Genomic DNA, 20,855 nt, shown 5'->3' with positions numbered 1-20,855 from the left:
GTTTCAGACTTGCTTCAGTCCCCTGGCATTGACTTTCTGTTTCCTCATTTCATGCTCTATTTTTCAATTGCTTAAAACTTATTGTTCTTAAATGCTGAGTACATTTTAAAATTTGTAAAATATATATAAAGTATGAAGAATCATGGTCCATGGACACCTGTGTACCCACAACTCAGGTAACGAAAAATCATATGACCATTACCTCTGAGGTCCCCAGAATAATCTTCCAAAATCCTATTCCCTTTCCTCTACCCTCCAAGGCAAACACTATGCTGAATTTTGTGTATAATTTCCTTGCATTTCTCAATAGATTTCCTACATATGTTATAATCTGTAAACAATATATTGTTTAGTTCTGTAGGTTTTTTACCTTTATATAAATTGATTTCTACAGTATATATTCTCTGGACAATAGACAATAAGATGCTTTTGAGATTCACCCATGTTGTTGCAAGTGGCTACAATGCATTATTCTATTGTGTAATATACCGCGGTCTTTTAAATCCATTCTTTTTTTTTTTAAGATTTTTAATTTATTTGTCAGAGAGAGATAGAGAGAGAAGCAGGCAGAGGGAGAAGCAGGCTCCCCGCTAAGCAGGGAGCCCGATGTGGGGGCCCTGGGATCACACCCAACCAACTGAGCCACCCAGGCGTCCCCAGTCCACTGTATTCTTGATGAACTTTGGGGCTGTTGTCAGTGTTTGCTATTACCAACAGTGCTGCTGTGAACACTCTTGTACCTATATCCTGGTATACCTGTCCAAGAGTTGTTCTCGGGGTGGAATTTCTGGGTCATAGTGCAGAAACATGTTTATATTATCAAGATAATTCCAAATCGTTTTTCCAAAGTGGATATTCCAGTTTATGCTCCCATCATCACTGTTTTGTTGCACTGTATCCTTGCCAACCCTTGATACTGTCCAACTTCCTAACTTTTACCCGTCTGGTACATGTAAACTGGCATTTTCTTGTACTTTTAATTTGTTTACAGGATTGCTGAAGAGGCTGAGAACATTTTCGTATGTTTATTGGCCATTTGTCTTTGCTCTCCTTTAAGCGCCTGGTCTGGGATAACTCTCTGTTGAGCCGTAAGAGCACAGCGCCTGTTCTGGGATAACTCTCTGTTGAGCGGTAAGAGCACAGCGCCTGTTCTGGGATAACTCTCTGTTGAGCGGTAAGAGCACAGGCTTCAGAGCCTGGCCCTCAAGGACAGAAGTCCCAGCCTAGAGTCTAGTTTAGAAGGTACAATGACGATTGAGGAGCGGCCCTCCTAGGCACCTGCATCCCATCTGACTCAGTGACTCTCCCTCAAAACTGTTGTCGGAGGGTCTCTGTCTGATACCATCAGCTCCACGCAGCCTCGTTAAGCAGCAGAGATGTTGGAGCTCAGGATCCCAGCATGCTTCCTGACCCCTTGATCCCGTGGAGAAAACCGACTGTCTTCCTGCCCCGTTGCCCAGGCCTGTGCTGCAGGCCGCTCACACCAAAGATGGTACTTAGGGCTCTCCACTGTACGCTCTATAACCCCACAAGTTCCTTCTGTTATTAGTGCATCCTGTGTTATTAGAACCTGAGGTCTCGTTCATTGGATCAACAAGTACTGAGCTAGGTGCTAGGGACAAAAACAGGAAAAGACAATCAGGCCCAGCCCTCAGCCGGGCTGGGGAACCGGACCATCCGCCCACAAGGGACTCTGCACCGGGCGCTCTCAGCCTCCGCGCAGGCCCCACCCCACGCCGCCCCAGGCTTCCCTCTCCGCCGCCAAGTGGAGAACTCCAGGCCCAGGTCGCCCTCTACCGGAGGCGCGTCACAGGACCGCGCCGGGCGGAGGGGGTGGAGCCGTACGTCCACGACCGACGCCGCCTGGTCGCCTAGCAACGCCGCCTCGCTGAGCAATGCAGGCAGGCGGCAGCAGGGAGCTGGAAGCCAGAAATTATTTGGAAAAACATCGGATAATGGAGTTGCTGAACTATCTCACCAGTGCCCTCCTCTTTTTCCGGCCAGGTAAGAGTCTTGCCTACCACTCGGCTTTCGGTCCCACCCGCCTCCCTGCCGAGACGGTTCCCAGAAATTCCCAGTACAGCGGTCCCTGCACGCCCGCGCCGTCGGCCCGTTCCCCTCCCCCGCCCCCCACACGCACACTCTCGCGTGCTTGAGCCCTTCTGCCAACGAACGCCGTGGCCCTCAATCAAACGCGTCCTGCTTGAACGGCCTCTTGGTGGCTACCACTGGCCGGGTGCGCGGGACTCACGCAGGTGGGGGCTCGTGGCGGGTGGGCGAGAGGCTCGAGGAACGTCCTCCTTAATACTCCGGGAGCGTGGGCGAGGGCCTGCACTTCAGTGTCCTCTTCTGGAAAATGGGGATAACAGCGAGTTTATGGACTTGTGGGGAAGATTAAATGACTAATATATAAATTAACACTATGCCTGTCAACCAACAGATGTTTCATTTTGATTTTTATAAAAGTATACGGATGGGTTTTAAAAATCAAAAAGCACTCCCAGGCTTATAATGAAAAACAGCACTTCCCTCCCTGTCCCAGATTCCTACTCTACAGGATGATTTCCATCTCCTTTAGCTCTTTACCTTGATATTTCTAAATCACAGGCTAGTACTGCTACTTACTAAGGTCCCCCCAATCCCCCAGGTTTAGATTTAACTTTATACTGTGTAAGAGGAAACTTCAGCTCTCTTACACAATGCACGCACCTGTGCTCGAGCACGCACGCACTCACACCTGTTCCCACTCATCCCCACCTTCCCAATAATATTAGAATTCAATTTTGGTGTGACCAGTATTCAGAATTTACATTATTGTTATTATTAGGCAAATATCCACAGCTAATCCATGTAGCATGCTATGATTGCATTTCCTTTGTTGATTTCCCTGAAATTAATACTACATTTCAAATGTTTACTTACATTTTCTGTGTCATTAGCACTGATTCATCAATACCCTCTTTTGGTCACCAGCAGAGATCTCCTCTCAGTAGGAAAGGAGATTCATCCTGTAATCACCACCCCCAATGCATCCCCCAGCTCTCTGTCTTCCTGCTCTGGGCTGGACTGATGGCCCAGCTGCCCCGCTGGATGGCTGTCATTCAGGGGTTTCCCTCTCTCTGACCTTAATCCTCTTCACCCGTCTCCTGTGCTTCCAGCCTGTTCATTTTACGGTGCTTTCGTCTCCCTCTTTTTTGCTTTATCCACCTCCTTCCTCTAAAGGAACATATCTTCTCGTGGCTCCCTGAGAGAGTGTGCTTTGTTCGAGCAGTAAATATTTTGAGAACTTACGTATGTGAAAATGTCTCACCCTACACTCAAACATGATGATGACTAGGGTAGATACAATTCTCGGTTAGAAAATATTGCTCTCAGAATTTGGAGGGCATTGCCCCTTTGTCTAATAATTGCCACTGTTGCTTTGAAGAGTTTGATGTCATGACATCATCAGATTCTTGACCTGTTTAATAGAAGACTTTTTTTTTTGGCCTGGAAGGTTTTAGGATTGTCTTTTTATTTTATCCCTGGTGTTCTAAATGTTTATATGCCTCGAAGTGGGTTTGGTTTTGTTTTTGTCTGTTTTTTCTAATTCACTGTACTTGTCGGTACTTTGGGGTCTTTTTTAATTTGTAGATTTTTTTTCTGTTTCCTGCTTCTTTCCTGGCCTTTTTCTCTCGAGCTCTTTATGATGTCAACCAATGTAGTATCTCGAGGATTTGTTTTTTCCTTTAACATAAAAGGCTTTGGACTGGTCTGGCAAAAACAATTCTCTAGAAGGCATGGTGGGGGAAGAGAATATAAGATACAGACAAATTTTCTTAGTAGAGGATAGGAAGGGGAAGTCTGGTAGTAGTTACGAGGTTAATAATGTAATCCCATCACATTCATAATTTAAATAATTATCAATGTAAGAAACTGAGATGCTGTTACCCCCTGTAACAATGTGAACTTTTTTTTTTTAAAGATGTTATTTATTTGAAAGAGAGCTCGCACAAGCAGGGGGGAGGGGCAAAGGGGGAAGCAGACTCCCTGCTGAGCAGGGAGCCTGATGAGGGACTCAATCCCAAGACCCTGAGATCATGGCCCAAGCTGAAGGCAGACTCTTTTTTTTTTTTTTTTTTAAAGATTTTTTATTTATTTATTTGACAGAGACAGAGTCAGCCAGTGAGAGAGGGAACACAAGCAGGGGGAGTGGGAGAGGAAGCAGCAGGCTCATAGCAGAGGAGCCTGATGTAGGGCTTGATCCCACAACGCCGGGATCACGCCCTGAGCCGAAGGCAGACGCTCAACCGCTGTGCCACCCAGGCGCCCCTGAAGGCAGACTCATAACCGACTGAGCCACCCAGGCGCCCCACTATGTGAACTTCTTGAAACATCTCTACAAACTCCAAAGGGGGTGGGGAGGGGCAGGGAAAAGGTGAAGAAATACTGAGGAGAAGCTAGGGAAGGGTTTGGCTGGCATCCAGGGTACAGGGCAATGCCTCTCCAAGTTCCCTGCCCGGATCCTCCTAATGGCAGAGAAGAGGGGACTTGTAACTTTGGTGTCTGAGACCTTAGCCTGATGTTGCCTGACAAGTTTCTTTCGAGGCACCTGTTCTTACCATCAAGATTTACAAGTTTTGTTCTTCTGTAGATATCTCCATTTCTTATTATAAAAGTTTCATATTACTCACCAGAGTGTGATTGATTCTCAGGAAGAAACGCTATCTTTACCTTGGGTCTTACGAAGCCTCTGGCATTATGACACGTATCCCAGTTTGAAAAGCTTGAATCTTAAGGGATTTATGGAAAATAAGACTAGACAGTTTGATTGCATTACTACTGTTCAGAGAACAAGTCTACAATCCCACATCCTCAACTCCAAAATTCTATCTGAAAACCAACAGATTTTCATAACTCATTTAACAGCAAAACCTAACATAACCTGAAGTCACTCGGTAGGAAAACGTGTCACTTCCCAGTGACAATTCTGTGCTATGGAGGGAGGGAGTATAAATGCTTAGGGGAGACCTTTAATAAAGGAGACAGTTATAGTAACCCAGATGAGAGATGCTGCTGTGGGAATGGTTAAGTGAGGATAAGAGATCTTTGAGAGTTATGGAGGAGAAAAACTCAATAGAGACGATAAAGGTTGATTAGGTTTGGGGCTTCCAGATGCTTCCCATATTTGAGTTAGTAGAGTGTGGTAAAGCCTGCAAATTCTAGGGAGCACATTGCCGCGATTCATACTAGCTGTGGGTCTTGGGGAAGTGATTGTTATGAAGAATACCAGGCACATAGTGAGGGCTCAGTAATTATTAGCTGCTGTTACTGAGATGTGAACTTGAGGTTTTGTTTTCCTTGAAACATTGATTGTCATTATCAGCTGAGCTTTATATAACAGGTTGTTAGTAACATTTGGATCTTCCCTTCATGTTTTATTTTGTAATTTTTTTAAAGATTTATTTATTTATTTGAGGGGGAGGGAGTGCACGAGCAAGGGGAGGGGCAGAGGGAGAGAGAGAATCTCAAGCAGACTCTGAGTCCAGGGCAGAGTCTGACAGGGGGCTTGATCCCAGGACGCTGAGATCATGACGTGAGCCATACTCAAGAGTTGGATGCTCAACCAACTGAGCCAGCCAGGCGCCCCCCTATCATGTTTTAAAAAGTTACATCTTTAGGGGCGGCTGGCTGCCTTAGTCAGTGGTGCATGCAACTCTTGTGCTTGGGGTTGTAAGTTCAAGCCCCCTGTTGGGTAGAGAGATTACTTAAAAAAATATTTCTTCAAAGTTAATATCTTCATTATTTCTGTTTTAAGTATTTAAAAAACATTTTTAGAAGCAGGCAGAGCGGGGTGCCTGGGTGGTTCGGTCACTGACTGTCTGCCTTCAGCTCAGGTCATGATCCCAGGGTCCTGGAATCCAGCCCCAAGTGCGGCTCCCTGCTCAGCAGAGAGCTTGCTTCTCCCTCTGCCCCTCCCTCCCTGCTTGTGTTCCCTCTCTTGCGATCTCTCTCTGTATCAAATAAATAAATAAAATCTTTAAAAAAAGAAAAGCAGGCAGAGTATAAATTATAGACTCCAGACATAAACATTATAGCATCTTATGTAGTCTAAAGGATATACAGTAAAAATCCTTCATCAGAGAAAGACACCAAGTTCCATTAGCCTTGTTTACTTTATCCTTTAAAAGTAGTGAATTGAAATTCAAATTTGGCCTTTCTCTCCTTCTGAATTTGATAAGCAGTTCAGAGAGAAGTGACAGAAGACTACATACATGATGTGATTGCCTTTAGTAACCCATTTGTTTCTATCGTCTGTTAAAATTTGTACAAAAAGGCACAAGAGAGATCTAAAAACATAATCACAATGTGTGGATGCCATTTGAATAAGTGTTTACATTCACTTTTACTTTTTAAATTTTCTTTACTATTTTTAAAGATTTTATTTATTTATTTGAGAGAGAGAATGTGCATGAGTAGGGGGAGGGGGAGGGGCAGAAGGAGAGGGAGAAGCAGGCTCCCTGCTGAGCACGGAGCCCAACATGGGACTCGATCCCAGGACCCTGAGATCATGACCTGAGCTGAAGTCAGATGCTTAACTGACTGAGCCACCCAGGTGCCCCTTCTTTTTTTATTTTTAAAAAGTGTTCACAATTCATTAAATTTGTAAGACAACCTGATACCATAAGACTCCTAGAAGAAAACACAGGGAAGAAGCTCCCTGACACAGGTCTTGGCAATGATTTTTCAGATGTGACACCAAAACACAACAAGATAAAAAAAAAAAAAAAAAACAACTGGGGCTACATCAAACTTGAAAGCTTCTGCACCACAAAAGAATGAATTAACCAAATGAAAAGGCAGCCTATAGAATGGGAGAAAATATTTGCAAACTATGTATCAGTTAAGATCTAAAATGTATAAAGAACTCCTACAACTCAATAGCAAAATATCTGACTTAAAAATGGGCAAGGCAGGGTGCCTGGCTGGCTCAGTCAGGATAGCACCAGACTCTTTTTTTTTTTTTTTTTTAAAGAATTTATTTATTTGACAGAGATAGAGACAGCCAGCGAGAGAGGGAACACAAGCAGGGTGAGTGGGAGAGGAAGAAGCAGGCTCATAGTGGAGGAGCCTGATGTGGGGCTCGATCCCATAACGCCAGGATCACGCCCTGAGCCGAAGGCAGACGCTTAACCGCTGTACCACCCAGGCGCCCCAGGATAGCACCAGACTCTTGATCTTGGGTCATGAGTTTGAGCCCCACGCTGGGTGTAGAGATTATTAAAATAATAATAATAATAATATAACCTTAAAAAAATGGGCAGAGGAACTAAATAGACATTTTTCAGAAGAAGATATACAATGGCCTGCAGGTACGTAAAAAGATGTCTAACATCACTGGTCATCCGGGAAACGCAAGTCAAATCCACAATGAGATACCGCGTCACATCTCTTAGAATGGCTAGTATCAAAGGCAAAGATAACAAATCAGAATGTGGAGAGGAAGGAACCCTCGTGCTCTGCTGGAAGGACTGTGAATTGGTGCAGCCACTGTGCAAAACAGTGTGGAAGTTGCTCAAAAAAAAAAAAAAAAATCAGAACTGCTGTGCACTCCAGCGCTTCCGCTTCCGGGTGTGTGTCCGAAGGGAGTGAAAACAGGATCTGAAAGAGAGAGCTGCACTCTCATTTTATTGCTGCATAATTCCCAACAGCCAAGAGGTGGAAATAGCCTAAGTGTCTACAGATGAATGCATAATGAAGATGTGGTATATTTATACAACGGAATATTATTCAGCCATAAGAAAGAAGGAAATCCTGCCATTTGCAACATGGATGCCCTTTGAGGATGTGCTAAGTGAGCGAAGTGAGACAAGACAGATACTGCATGCTGTCACTTATGTGGGGAAACTAAAAATGCTGGGTTAAAAACAGGGTAGAATGGGGAGTGGCGGGGGAGCAGGAGAGCTGCTGTTGGGGGCACGTACCTGCAACTAGTAGGTGAGTCTTGGAAACTGAATGCACAGCATAGTGCTTACAGACAGTAATACTGTATGAGAAACATCAAACTTGCTGAGAGAATAGATCTTAATTATTCCTGCCCCAAAAAAGAAATAATTATGTGATGTAATAAAGGTGTTAGCTAATACTACAGTGACAGTCATTATGCAAAATACACATGTATCGAATCAACATGTTATGTAAACTTATGCTATGTCAGTTATATCTCAAAAGAAATCCTTATCTTTTAGATACATGTTCAAATATTTATTAATGAAATATTATTGCTGCAATTTACTTCAAAATAATACAGGAAGAGGGGACCCGGATGAGATGATGGTGAAATGAGACTGGCCACAAATATAAACAGTTAAAGTTGGTTGATGGGTTCATTACACTTTCTTACTTTTTTATATTTATGAAATTCTCAAGAAAAAGTCTTTTTTTTTTTTAAAGATTTTATTTATTTATGAGAGAGGGAGAGCAGGAGTAGGAGCTGAGGGAGAGGGACAAGCAGACTTGGTGCTGAGTGCTGAGCCCGACGTGGGGCTTGAACTCACGACCCTGAGATCATGACCTGAGCTGAAATTACGAGTCAGACACTTAACCGACTGAGCCATCCAGGCGCCCCAAAAAGTCTTTTTTAAAAATATTTTATTTATTTGACAGAGAGCACGAACAGGGGGAGCAGCAGGCAGGCAGATGGACAAGCAGACTCCCCACTGAGCAAGGAGCCCTACGCGGGACTCAGTCCCAGGACGCTGGGATCACGACCTGAGCTGACGGCAGACTGTGTGTGTGTGTGTATGTGTGTGTGTGTGTGTGTGTGTGTGTGTGTATGTAGTGAGTGGCACTCATCATCTAAGCTGCTCCATCTTAACCTCTTTCGGCTTCACCATAACTGACCTGCATTATTTCTGGAAAGATGGATCTTTTTTCATCTTTCATGTTGCTTAGATGAAAGATAACTTACTTATCCAAAATACTGCTTTTATGTTAGAAGTGAACATTTCATGCTTCCTAACTGGAAGACTATATTAATCTAAGAGTCTGTTTTTATTTACATTTATCCCTTCTTTTAGCTGGCTGCCTTCTTCCATGCATCACGCTGTACCTTTTTTTTTTTTTTTTTTTTTTTGGTTTTTGACACTCGTCTGCAAATTAGAACCACCTGAGGAGCTTTTCAAAAAATGCCCAGGTCCCATATCTTGGATAGAGCACTTTATATATGTAATTAATTGTCTAATGTCTTGTTTTTCTTGTAAGCAAGGTCTATGACCCCAGTGCCTAGTACAGTACCTTGAACTTGGTTATTTAATAATTGTTAAATGACTATTTCCATTTGTGATATATCTTAATTTTATATCAGGAAGAATTGGAACTATTCTTTTACAGAAAAACCAAGAGAGTATTTAATATCTGTATTGGAACGACTGAGAATTGCCAAGATAACGGGCGTGGCTTTCCCTTTCTTTATGGATCACTCTAACATTGTGTCTATGTTTGAGATGATGGACACTTCAAATAAAGGCACCATATCGTTTGTGCAGTACAAAGAAGGTCAGTACCATCTACCCACTGAAGTAATAGTTTGTGCTCACTCCTGAACTTTCCCTAGTTGAAAATAATGCTCACTTGTAAATTTTCCTTTCTTCTCATTGATTTTACAGGTCTAAAAACCCTGGGTCTGTTGAATGAAGATGAAGTTTTAAAAGACGATGGACATGCAATAACTTTGGAAAAATTCAGAGCTGAAGTGTAAGTTTATTTTTACATGGCTGATATTTAAATGACATGACATGACTTTGAAGTACAATGAATACCTACCTTTTGACAGAAACATTTCATTCCCTTGAAACTTTCAGCTGTCTAGAAAGCAAGGAGTGACAGTCAAGTCTGGAATTAGGAAGTTTGGGGGCAGCTTCATTCTTTTCTCAGTGGGAAAGCCCAGCAGTTCTCAAAGAATGAGGGAGAGAAGCCCCAGTCTGCTAGAACTAACAGAAAAGCTTTGAGCCCAATACACTAGTTGGAAAATCTCTCTATAAGATATGGAGCAATAGGGGCGCCTGGGTGGCACAGCAGTTTAGCGTCTGCCTTCGGCTCAGGGCGTGATCCCGGCGTTATGGGATCGAGCCCCACATCAGGCTCCTCCGCTGTGAGTCTGCTTCTTCCTCTCCCACTCCCCCTGCTTGTGTTCCCTCTCTCGCTGGCTGTCTCTATCTCTGTCAAATAAATAAATAAAATCTTAAAAAAAAAAAAAAAGATATGGAGCAATAAAGGTTCTCTCGGAGTATTTCCTTAAAGTTATTTATCACCAAGTACATGTTTATCGATAGTATAGGTTGTGGGTCCCTGGCTGGCTCAGTCAGTAGAGCATGTGACTCTTGATCTTGGGGTCGTGAGTTCAAGCCCCATGTTGGGCATAGAGCTTACTTCAAAAAAAACAAAAAAAAACAAAAACAGTATAGGTTGCATGCCAGCCTGACAATTTTCGATTTGAGGCATTATAGCTTGAAAAGTACTAACTAAATGCTAAGTCAGAATAAAAAAAAAGGAATGAAATTTAATAGTTGTAGAAGGCTTCTAACAATGTAACTCAATTCCTTTAAATATTTTGTTCTCTGAGGATTTATTAATCAAGAAATCATTATGTAACAGAGTCCAGAGGCAAGGAAATGTCGGAGGGGGAAAAAAAGCTAAAGATTCCCATCTCATTATCACTTACATAAATATTAAATAAAAACTGTTTAGTTCCCATCCTTACCCCAGGGGAAAGACTGAAACACAGTGCTCTGGCCTGAAACGTTTCATCCAAAAGAAAAGGCTGCCCACTGTCATAGGGAATGGAGCTAGGAAGGATTTTATTTATTTATTTATTTTTAAAGATTTATTTATTTATGAGAGACAGTGAGCGCGCGGGGGTAGGGCAGCAGAGCGAGAGGGAGAGCGAGAATTGTGAGCAGACTCCCCACTGAGCGTGGAGCCCAATGCACGGGGCTGGATCTCTCAACCCTGAGATCGTGACCTAAGCTGAAACCAAGAGTCCAACGCTCATCCGACTGAGCCACCTAGGCGCCTATAGGAAGGATTTTAAATGTAAGGACATTTGTGGAAAATGAGAGCAATTCTGTTTTAGTCACCATCTCATATGTTTTCTTACAGGAAATACCGTGAATTTCCAAACCAAATACAGGAACTTCAATTATAAACATGCATTCTAAATTGATTTTTTAAAAATTTATTTGCTGTGTTTGATTATCTACAATAGTCTCCCTTAATTAGCAAAGGAAATTGAAAATTCGTTGTGATTTATTATCTCTGCTCTTGTATCCTATTCAACAGACATACTTAGCATTTCTATTTGTAAATGGAATTACTCTGAGTATTCCTGGCTTCTGAGTTTTCTGTTTTTGTTTTCTTAGGAACAAGAGGACTGAGGAAATATGGTCAGCATTTTAATAACACCATAAGTCCAAGATAATAAATGATTCTATAAAGTTTTCAGTTGTCCAGTTTCATTAATTCAGAACGTCATCATATAACTTGAAATCCAGCTGGCTTCCTCTTTGTTAAAAACAAAAACAAAAACTAGAAAACAAAAAAGGATGCATTACTTTCCAGTGTTAGGCCAGTTTGTCCTCAGATTAAGTAGAATTTCAACATCTTGTTGAGCCAGTTTGTAAATTCCAACTTCATTTAGTGCCGCCGTGGCGGAAGGTCGCCCTGCAGCGGTCTGCAGCACATCTTTCAGAAGTAGGGCAGAACCAATGTTCAGGTTCAGAACAATACAGGCTTCTTTCACACTGTTGGAAAAAAAAAAAAAAAGGCAGAAGGGAAATGAGATATCCATTATCTGTATCATCCACACTATTCCATAATATTTTCATTTTCAGAAACTAAACAGCCTCCCTGCACTGCTAGTCCAAATGCCCTCTATGAAAAGTATGTATGGATTTCTTATTTGGCTCTTTTAACACATTAGGACTATGTATTTGTACAGTGTTTATATTTCATTAGGTTACTATAGTGTAATAGGACCATTGTTTTCAACGTGTATCTATTACTTCCCAAAATATAATGGTGATACTAACATAACAGCCTATTAAATGTAGCTAAGACCTTAGCTAGATTAGAATATGGAAAGAGAAACAAAAAATTCAGGTAACTTACTAAAATAAGCAAAAATAAATCTTTCATTTTATAATAACTTTAAAAGGAATACTTTATAATCTCAAATTCCTCCCCAATAATTTAAATTTTAAATCAATAATTTCTAAAAATACTCCTCTAAGACTTTATCTTACATACACTTATAGTTATGCTTAGAACCAAATTTAATACTAAATAGTTAAGAAAACAAATCTTCAGGCCTGGCCTACTTTAGGTACTAAGCATATTTTTAATTTCTTTCACTTGAATATGGCAGAATTGCACTCGTTTGCATTTTCTCTCTCCAGTAACAGGCAAATAGCATTAAACGAAATGCAAGAAGCAAAAAGCCCAACACATAATTTAGATCGTTCTGATAAATTTGGGGGGTCATGAATCACAGATTATCTGGGTACACAGTGCATGTTTTAAAATTTCAACTGATGCTCTATTTATCCCACCAAACATCACTGGAATCCGAGAGTTAGGAAAAAAAAAAAAAAGGAATCCACCTCCTCTGAACACTTGATCCATTAGCAGTCACTGTTAAATATTGAGCTTACTGTTTAAAATAATTTTCCGGTCTCTTGCAATAGTGGGAGAACAAGGGGAAGAGATTCCGGGTCATATCAAACTGCAGCTGAGCCGCTCCTCCTTCATTGAAGTGATTAGCGAGAATGATCTGAAACAAAGAGCAGTTCGTGTAGCGGTCGCCGTGGGCCTCACGGCCCTCCCACGCGGTCTGCTCTTACTTACTTCTTGGTAGATGTATACGTCCAGCTTCTCCACAAGCATTTGCCAGAAAATTTTAAACAAGGAAAAGCAGAGCTGCTGCTCCAGCTGAAGGGAGCGGTCTCTGATGGTGAGCAGGAGTGGGCAGGCCGAGCTGGACAGGGACATCACCGCCTGCTCGGCCTGCGACGGCAAGGACAGCCACCTGCAAGACACAAGAGCGGCACGGCCTGTGGCACCTGAAGTTGGACTGAAAGATTTTCAAACTTGGTGTTTTTAAAGATTTAACAGATCCTTTTGAATTCCAGGAAGTGCATTTTGGATAAGAAATGATGTACAGCCCAGCATGAAAAGCTGTCTCAGAAAATAAATATATTTGGGGCGCCTGGGTGGCTCTGTCAGTTAAGCGTCTGCCTTCGGCTCAGGTCATGGTCCCGGAGTCCTGGGATCGAGTCCCCGCGTCGGGCTCCCTGCTCAGGGAGGAGTCTGCTTCTGCCTCCTCCGTTTATGCTCTCTCACTCCCTCTCGCTCAAATGGATAAGTAAAATCTTAAATAAATAAATTTATACTTTAGTTCTATATTAAATATTCTGAGGATGATACATAGTTTTTTTAAATCCCCCAATTTTAATATGACTTACTGATATAAAACAGGCAAATTGTAACCCGTATTAGCATTTAAGACATCAGCTAACTTCGTGAACTGATTTTCAGCAAAATCACAGGGACTGAAAACACTTCCACACTGATTATGAATACTGTGTGACAAGGACTGTCCTCACCCAGTACACTGTGCGGCAAAGCTAACAGAGACGTGCACACAGAGCCAGGACGGGGCGGGGAGGGGGGAAGGGTACAAGGCGGGCACAGGATACTACAGGAGCACCAGGCTTTGTAAAGTGGGTGACAGGCCCTTCAACCCCAAGTCACACACCAGCTCTGGACTTACTGATACACCTGAAGGCTCGATTATGATCCATTTATTCAAGAATGTCTGAATATATTTTGGAAAGATTTCCATCAAAAGGTCAAAGTTTGTAGTACAAAGGGCCAAATTCTGCTGTCTAGACACCTTGGAAATCTGACTGTATATATCCTCTTTTGATTTTTTTTAAGTTTTTATGTTAATCACCAGTGCTTATCACAAGTGCCCTCCTTAATGCCCATCACCTATTTCACTCACTCCCCCACCCACCTCCCCTCTGGTGACCATCAGTGTGTTCCCCATAGTTAAGAGTCTGGTTCTTGATTTGTCTCTGTTTCCCCCTGTGCTCATTTGTTTTGTTGTCTTAAATTCTACATATGAGTGAAATCATATGGTATTTATCTTTCTCTGACTTATTTCACTTAGCATAATATTCTCTAGGTCCATCCATGTCTTGCAAATGGCAAGATTTCATTCTTTTTTATGGCTGAATAATATTCCATTATAGTATATATTCCTTTATATATATACACACATAAATACACACACACACATATCCATACGTATATATGGATAAAGATATATATCCATTCATCAGTTGATGGACACTTCGGTTGTTTCCATGATTTGGCTATTGTAGATAATACTGCTATAAACATTGGGGTGTATTCATTCCTTTGAATTAGTGTTTTTATGTTGTTTGGGTAAATACCTGGTAGTGCGATTGCTGGATCATAGGGTCTACTTTTAACTTTTTGAGGAACCTCCATACTGTTTTCCATAACGGCTGCACCAGTTTGCATTCCCACCAACAGTGCACAAGGGTTCCTTTTTCTCCACATCCTTGCCAATACCTGTTGGTTCTTGTTTTTGATTGTAGCCATTCTGACAGGTGTGGGGTGATAGCTCATGGTGGTGTTGATTTGCATTTCCCTGATAGTGATGCTGAGCGTCTTTTCATGTGTCTGTGGGCCATGTGGATGTCTTCTTTGGAGAAATGTACGTATCTTCTGCCCTGTTTTTTTGTTTGTTTGTTTTTTAAAGTAAGCTCCATGCCCAGCATGGAGCCTAACACAGGGCTGAGATCAAGAGTCAGACATTCAACTGACTATGCCACCCAGGCGCCCCGTCCATTTTTTAATTGGACTATGTACTTTTGGAGTGTTGAGTTTTAGAAGTTCTATATATATTTTGGATATATAACCCTTTATCAGATATGGATTTGCAAATACCTTCTTCCATTCTGTAGGTTGCCTTTTAGTTTTGTGGACTGTTTCCTTCGCTGTACAGAAGCTTTTTATTTTGATGTAGTCCCAATAGTTCATTTTTGCTTTTGTCTCCCTTGCCTCAGGGGACCTATCTAGAAAAAAGTTGCTATGGCCAATGTCTGAGTCACTGCCTGTGCGCTCTTCTAGGATGTTTATGGTTTCGGGTCTCACATTTAGGTCTTTCATCCATTTTGAATTTATTTTTGTGTACGGTGTAAGAAAGTGGCCCAGTTTCATTCTTTTCCATGTTGCTGACCAGTTTTCCCAACACTGCTTATTGAGGAGACTGTCTTTTTCCCATTTTTCTTTACTGCTTTGTCGAAGATTAACTGACTGTATAATCATGGATTTATTTCTGGATTTTCTATTCTGTTCGATCTATGTGTCTATTTTTGTGTCAGTAATGTACTGTTTGGATGTCTGTAGCTTTGTAAAATAACTTAAGGTCTGCAATCAGGATGTTTCCAGCTTCAGTTTTTTTTTTCAAGATTGCTTTGGCTATTTGAGGTCTTTTGTGGTTCCATACAAATTTTAGGATTGTTTGTTCTAGTTCTGTGAAAAATGCTGTTGGTATTTTGATAGGGATTGCATTAAATGTGTAGATTGGTCTAGGTAGCACTGACATTTTAACGATGTTTGTTCTTCCAATCCATGAGCATGGAATGTCTTTCCATTTCTTTGTGTCCTCTTCAATTTCTTTCACCCATGCTATAGTTTTCAGAGCACAGGTCTTTCACCTCTTTGGTTAGGTTTATTCCTGGGTTATCTTATTATTTTTGGTGCAATTGTAAATGGGATGGTTTTCTTAATTTCTTTTTCTGCTTCATTATTGGTGTATAGAAATGCAACAGATTTTTGTACATCGCGTATCCTGTGACTCTGCTGAATTCATTACCAGTTCTAGCAGGTCGTTGGTGGAGTGTTTCAGGTTTTCTACATACAGTATCAGGTCATCAACAAATAAAGTTTTACTTCTTCCTTACCTATCTGTATGCCTTTCTTTTTGTTGGCGGATTGCCATGGTTAGGACTTCCAGTATTAGGCTGAATAAAGTGGTGAGAGTGGACATCCCTGTCTTGTTCCTGACCTTAGGGGGGGAACCTCAGTTTTTCCCCATTGAGGATGATGTCACTGTGGGATTTTCATATATGGCCTTTATTATGTTGAGGTATGCTCCCTCCAAACCCACTTTGTTGAGGGTTTTTATCATGATGAATTTTGTACTTTGTCAAATGTTTTTTCTGCATCTATTGAAATGATCATATGGTTATCCTTTCTCTTATTGATGTGATGTGTCACGCTGATTAATTTGCAAATACTGAACTACTCGTGCAACCCAGGAATAAATGCCACTTGATTGTGGAGGATGATTTCTTTTAATGTACTGTTGGGTTTGGTTTGGTAATATTTTGTTGAGGATTTTTGCGTCTGTATTCATCAGGGAGATTGGCGTGTAATTCTCTTTTTTTGTGGTGCGTTTTCTGGTTTTGGTATTGGTATGGAATGAATTAGGAAGCTTTCCTTCCTCTTCTGTTTTTTTGGAATAGTTTGAGAAAATAGGTATTTATCATCTTTCAATTTTAACAAACTGGACTTGAAGAGTAGAGTTGTCAGAAAATACAAAAGGACTTACCTTTCTTTTTTATATAATTTTGCAGCTTCTTTAACTTCTCTAAAAACATGGTCTACTTGGCGGCTCAACATGTCATGCTTTAACCGTTCCAGCAGGTTAATCATGTCATCAAAGACAGAACTCTCCATCGAGGCTAGCTGTCCCAGCTGCAACTTACTGAGGGTGTTATTCTCTGCAAAGACCTCCAGTGCTGCCTGCTGAAGCTGTAGGAAGAACTGAAAGCAAAAATAGGTTAACACGGTCATTAGGGTGCTTCTTTTTTAACAGCTTGAAATATAATTCATGTATACATCTTATTCAAAGCAGACAGTTCATTGGGTTTTAGCACATATTCAGAGTTGTGCATTTATCACCAAAGTCAATTTTAGAATGTTTTCAGTACCCCAAAAAGATACCCCACAATTAACCATCATCTCCCAATCCCCTCCCTGCCTGTCCCCCGAACCGTAGGCAACTACTATCTTTCTGTCTTTGTCGACTTGCCTGTTCTGGACGTTTCATATAAATGGAATTATACATTCTATGGCTTTTTGTGACTGGCTTCTTTCACTTAGTATGTTTTCAAGGTTTATCTAGGTCGTAACATGTATCAGTACTTAATTTCTTTTCATTGCTGAATAATATTCCATTATATTTACATTTTATTTATATATATTTATATTTTATTTATCCATTCTTCAGTTGACAGATAATTGGGTTCTTGCCACATTTTGTCTTTATGAATACTGCTATGAACATTTGTGTGTAAGTTTTTTGTAGACATATGTCTTTTTTTCTCTTGGATATACCTAGAAGTACAAGTGCTGGATCACACGTGATTCTATGTTTAACTATCTGAGGATATGACAGACTATTTTCCACAATGGCTGCACCAGCCATGTGTGACCATTAAAATTTCTCCATATCTGCACTAATAACACTTACTATCTTTTTTATTATAGCCATCTTGGTTTATATTTAGTGGTATCTCACTGGGATTTTTTTTTTTTTTTGAAATTGTGAGAGAGTGTGCATACAAGGAGGGGAGATGGGGGCTGAGGGAGAGGGAGACAGAGAATCTCAAACAGACTCTTCACCCAGCACAGAGCCCAACATGGGGCTGGATCTCACAACCTTGAGATCATGACCTGAGCCAAAATCAAGAGCCGGACATTCAACCAACTGAGCCACCCAGGCAGCCCATCTCACTGCGATTTTATTTTTTATTTTTATTTAAATTAAGTTAATTAACATATAATGTATATTGGCTTCAGAGGTAGAGGTCTCACTGTGATCTTAATTTGCTTTTGCCTGATGGCTTTTTTGGGTACTCATTTTTTCTGGACACAGACTGAGAGTTGTAGTAAACCCAGCAGATTTGAGAGTTAAGGAAATGAAAATGTTATTTTTACAGTGGCATTTTCAGTAGAATTCATATTATTTTTCTGTAGGGTAGAAAAATATTTTTCTAATATGAATAATGCTGTGGGTAATTAGCAAAAGATTAAAAAAATGTCCATTAACAGGGGACTGGTTATGGCCACACTAGTGATTGTTCATGGACGGACATACGAGAGGCCAAGTTGGTATTTTCTGCTCAAACTGAGAAGAGGCACTGGTCCTTTTCAGACTGCTGAAGGGCAATGTGAGCTTGGAGCCATCTGGGGCCACACTTCCCAGAGCCTGCCTGAGAATGAAGCCAGAAGTGAACGAGTTTAGGGCAGCCATGCCTAAAGCTTTCAGTTACACAAACAAATTCCCCACCTCCTCACCCCAGCCCCCCACCCCCACTCAGGCCAGCATGAATTGGGGTTCTGTCACCTACAACTCAAAAATTCCTGACTCTGAAGTGTTGGGTATGTCAGGCTTGGCACCATCAGGCAATAGACAGCGATTAGCATAGAATCTAAATGAATGGAAGGTGAACTCTGTCCACTTTTCTTTTTTCTATCTGGAAAATACAAGGGCTTTAATTTTATTGTAAGCATTTACAGGCTGAAGGACCATGAAGACGGTTAAATAATTTTTGAAGTTAAACAGAATTTGTACTATAATAACATACAAGGACAGAGAACTCATTCATGATTTGAAGAGTAAGTCTAAATTTAGTTATTCTTCTGTTGACAGAAGGACCCAGTTAATTCGGCATCAGATTATAAATTTCCTAAGGACAGGGATGATAGCCAATTCATCGCTGTTAACAGACTACGGCACCAAGTAAAGTAGTTTAATGAGGTTCCACAAATAATTCATTGAAGCTAAAAATCTGGCCTTGAATGAGTCTCTTATTAGATCATCTGGCACAAGAATCAGGAATGACAATTTGTTTTATGACAAAGCTTAGCAGAAAATGGAGCAGTGTGGGGGCTGAGTGAAGAAAGTACAGGGCGAGGAAAACAACACAAAGTACACAATGAATAAATGTATTCTAGCTAGGTGACTTTATAAACAAATGCTCTGACCATTACACTCTACATTATATTCATTCTATGAAATAATTATTTTGTGTCTTATTTTCCTAGCTTAGCAAATATTACATACATCAATTTCAGTTAACGTTTTTGTAGAAAAAAGGCTTTAAATCGTTACATCCCAGAGTCCAGATTAGAATAAACTATGATTATGTTTCTCAGGTTTTCAACTTGTTTATATTTGTTATTATTATATTTATTTTTGTTTCCTATTTTTTGGTTTATTACCCTGTATTTAATTAAGATAAATACTTTTTTGTTTCATTTGCTCTTTCACAGTAGAGGAACACATTTTCTTCTATATAATGTGCTAGCATTATGCAATTTTTTGTTATAAATTCATAATTTAAAATATATTCTTTTAAATAAAAACAACAAAGTAAAAAAATATATATATAAATATATATATAAATATATATATATAAATATATAAATATATATATATATTTTTTTTTCTTGGCACATTTTCCAGACTCTCTAACCCAGGCATTGAATATTCTTAAATGCCTGTGATTGACTGTATTTCATTTCTCCTTTTATTTTTTATTTTATTGTATTAAGATTTGACAATGTAAAGATATTTTAATTTACCTTGTCCATCTTTGTGACTCATCTGTACACACTCGAAAATTATGTTTTCTAGTATCCTATGAACTTATCACCAATCCTTAGATAATATTTCTAATTATTTTACACTGGAATTTTTCAATTCCCACTTTACCTATCACTTATTATAAGTGGTATTTTTAAGTCTTAGGGTTAAAATTATAGTTGTTTTGTTGTTTTACTTTCCTATTTTCATTTCATAACACAATCCTATAATACTTTATAACATATCTCAGTATGGTTTTTTTACCATTTAATATATATTTCACTGTTTTATGGTCATGTTGATTCTCTGTTAATACTTCCTATCATGAAACCTACTTCATAGGACACACTGGTGAAAACCCAAGCTGATTTTTGTACCCATACAGATGATCAGGGAACAGCGATTCCAAACCCAAGGGCACCCTGTCCAAGGAGTTCTGGAGACCCTCTGAGATCATTCTAATATGTAAAATATCCAAAGGAATTAATCTATGTTAAGGCTATAAAGGCTAATTAAGTTTCTTCACCTTTGGCTAGAAGTACATATTGAAAAATCTGGCTACCAAATGCCTTGATAGCCAATATATTCCTTGGATTAATAAAAAGAGTAAACAGAAATTACTAATTAATAATTATATTTAGGCAGGGCCACCTAGAGATTACATTAAAAAAATTTTTTTTTAAAGATTTTATTTATTTGACAGAGAGAGACAGTGAGAGAGGGAACACAAGGGGAGTGTGAGAGGGAGAAGCAGGCTTCCTGCTGAACAGGGAGCCCGACGCGGGGCTCCATCCCAGGACCCTGGGATCACAACCTGAGCTGAGCGCAGACGCTTAACGGCTGAGCCACCTAGGTGCTTCTAATTTTTTTAAAAATAAAAATAATAGTAGTTGATACTTCTGAATGCCTTAGAACATGAGTAAATACAAGGGCACCTGAGTGGCACAGTCGGTAAGCCACTGACTCTTGATTTCGGCTCAGGTCATGATCTCAGGGTTGTGAGATCGAGGCCCGCGTCTGTGCTCAGCAGGAGTCTGCTTAGGATTCTCTCTCCCTCTCCCCCTCCCCCGCACCTCTCTCTCCCAGTCTCTTAAAAAAAAAATATATATATATATATATATATATATAT

General features: G+C 40.4%; 2 protein-coding genes across 3 annotated transcripts in view; one reads left to right on the top strand and one right to left on the bottom strand.

Annotated features, from left to right (window-relative positions):
* Positions 1 to 1,843: 1,843 nt before the first annotated feature.
* EFCAB10 (EF-hand calcium binding domain 10) lies at positions 1,844 to 11,477 on the top strand. The gene is made up of 4 exons (XM_008703563.2): positions 1,844 to 2,004; positions 9,373 to 9,537; positions 9,648 to 9,735; positions 11,400 to 11,477. Exons 1-4 carry the CDS (start codon positions 1,896 to 1,898, stop codon positions 11,434 to 11,436), a joined length of 399 nt encoding a protein of 132 aa, XP_008701785.1. The 5' UTR covers positions 1,844 to 1,895; the 3' UTR covers positions 11,437 to 11,477.
* Positions 11,200 to 20,855, bottom strand: part of RINT1 (RAD50 interactor 1) — a 29,862-nt gene continuing 20,206 nt past the window's right edge. Inside the window, exons 12-15 of one of the 2 annotated variants that reach the window (XM_008703560.2) lie at positions 16,685 to 16,899; positions 12,883 to 13,063; positions 12,690 to 12,808; positions 11,200 to 11,780 (exon numbers count right to left, since the gene is read on the bottom strand). In XM_008703560.2, coding sequence (XP_008701782.1) covers positions 11,588 to 11,780; positions 12,690 to 12,808; positions 12,883 to 13,063; positions 16,685 to 16,899 — 708 coding nt within the window. In that variant the 3' untranslated portion in view covers positions 11,200 to 11,587. The remainder of the gene's footprint in view (positions 11,781 to 12,689; positions 12,809 to 12,882; positions 13,064 to 16,684; positions 16,900 to 20,855) is intronic. The other variant, XM_008703561.2, reaches the window with a different exon arrangement.

The sequence above is a fragment of the Ursus maritimus genome, unplaced genomic scaffold (assembly GCF_017311325.1).
Source record: "Ursus maritimus isolate PB19 unplaced genomic scaffold, ASM1731132v1 scaffold_3, whole genome shotgun sequence".
NCBI classification, from domain to species: Eukaryota; Metazoa; Chordata; class Mammalia; order Carnivora; family Ursidae; genus Ursus; species Ursus maritimus.
Note: the sequence above shows the minus strand (reverse complement) of the source record. Positions and strands in the feature narration are given on the sequence as shown.

Bases quoted from the DNA above. Each gene is read 5' to 3' on its own strand.
- EFCAB10 (XM_008703563.2), top strand. From the start codon at position 1,896: ATGCAGGCAGGCGGCAGCAGGGAGCTGGAAGCCAGAAATTATTTGGAA. The intron at 9,538-9,647 runs GTCAGTACCATC...TTGATTTTACAG, and splicing joins GTTTGTGCAGTACAAAGAAG to GTCTAAAAACCCTGGGTCTG. The intron at 9,736-11,399 runs GTAAGTTTATTT...TTGTTTTCTTAG, and splicing joins GAAAAATTCAGAGCTGAAGT to GAACAAGAGGACTGAGGAAA.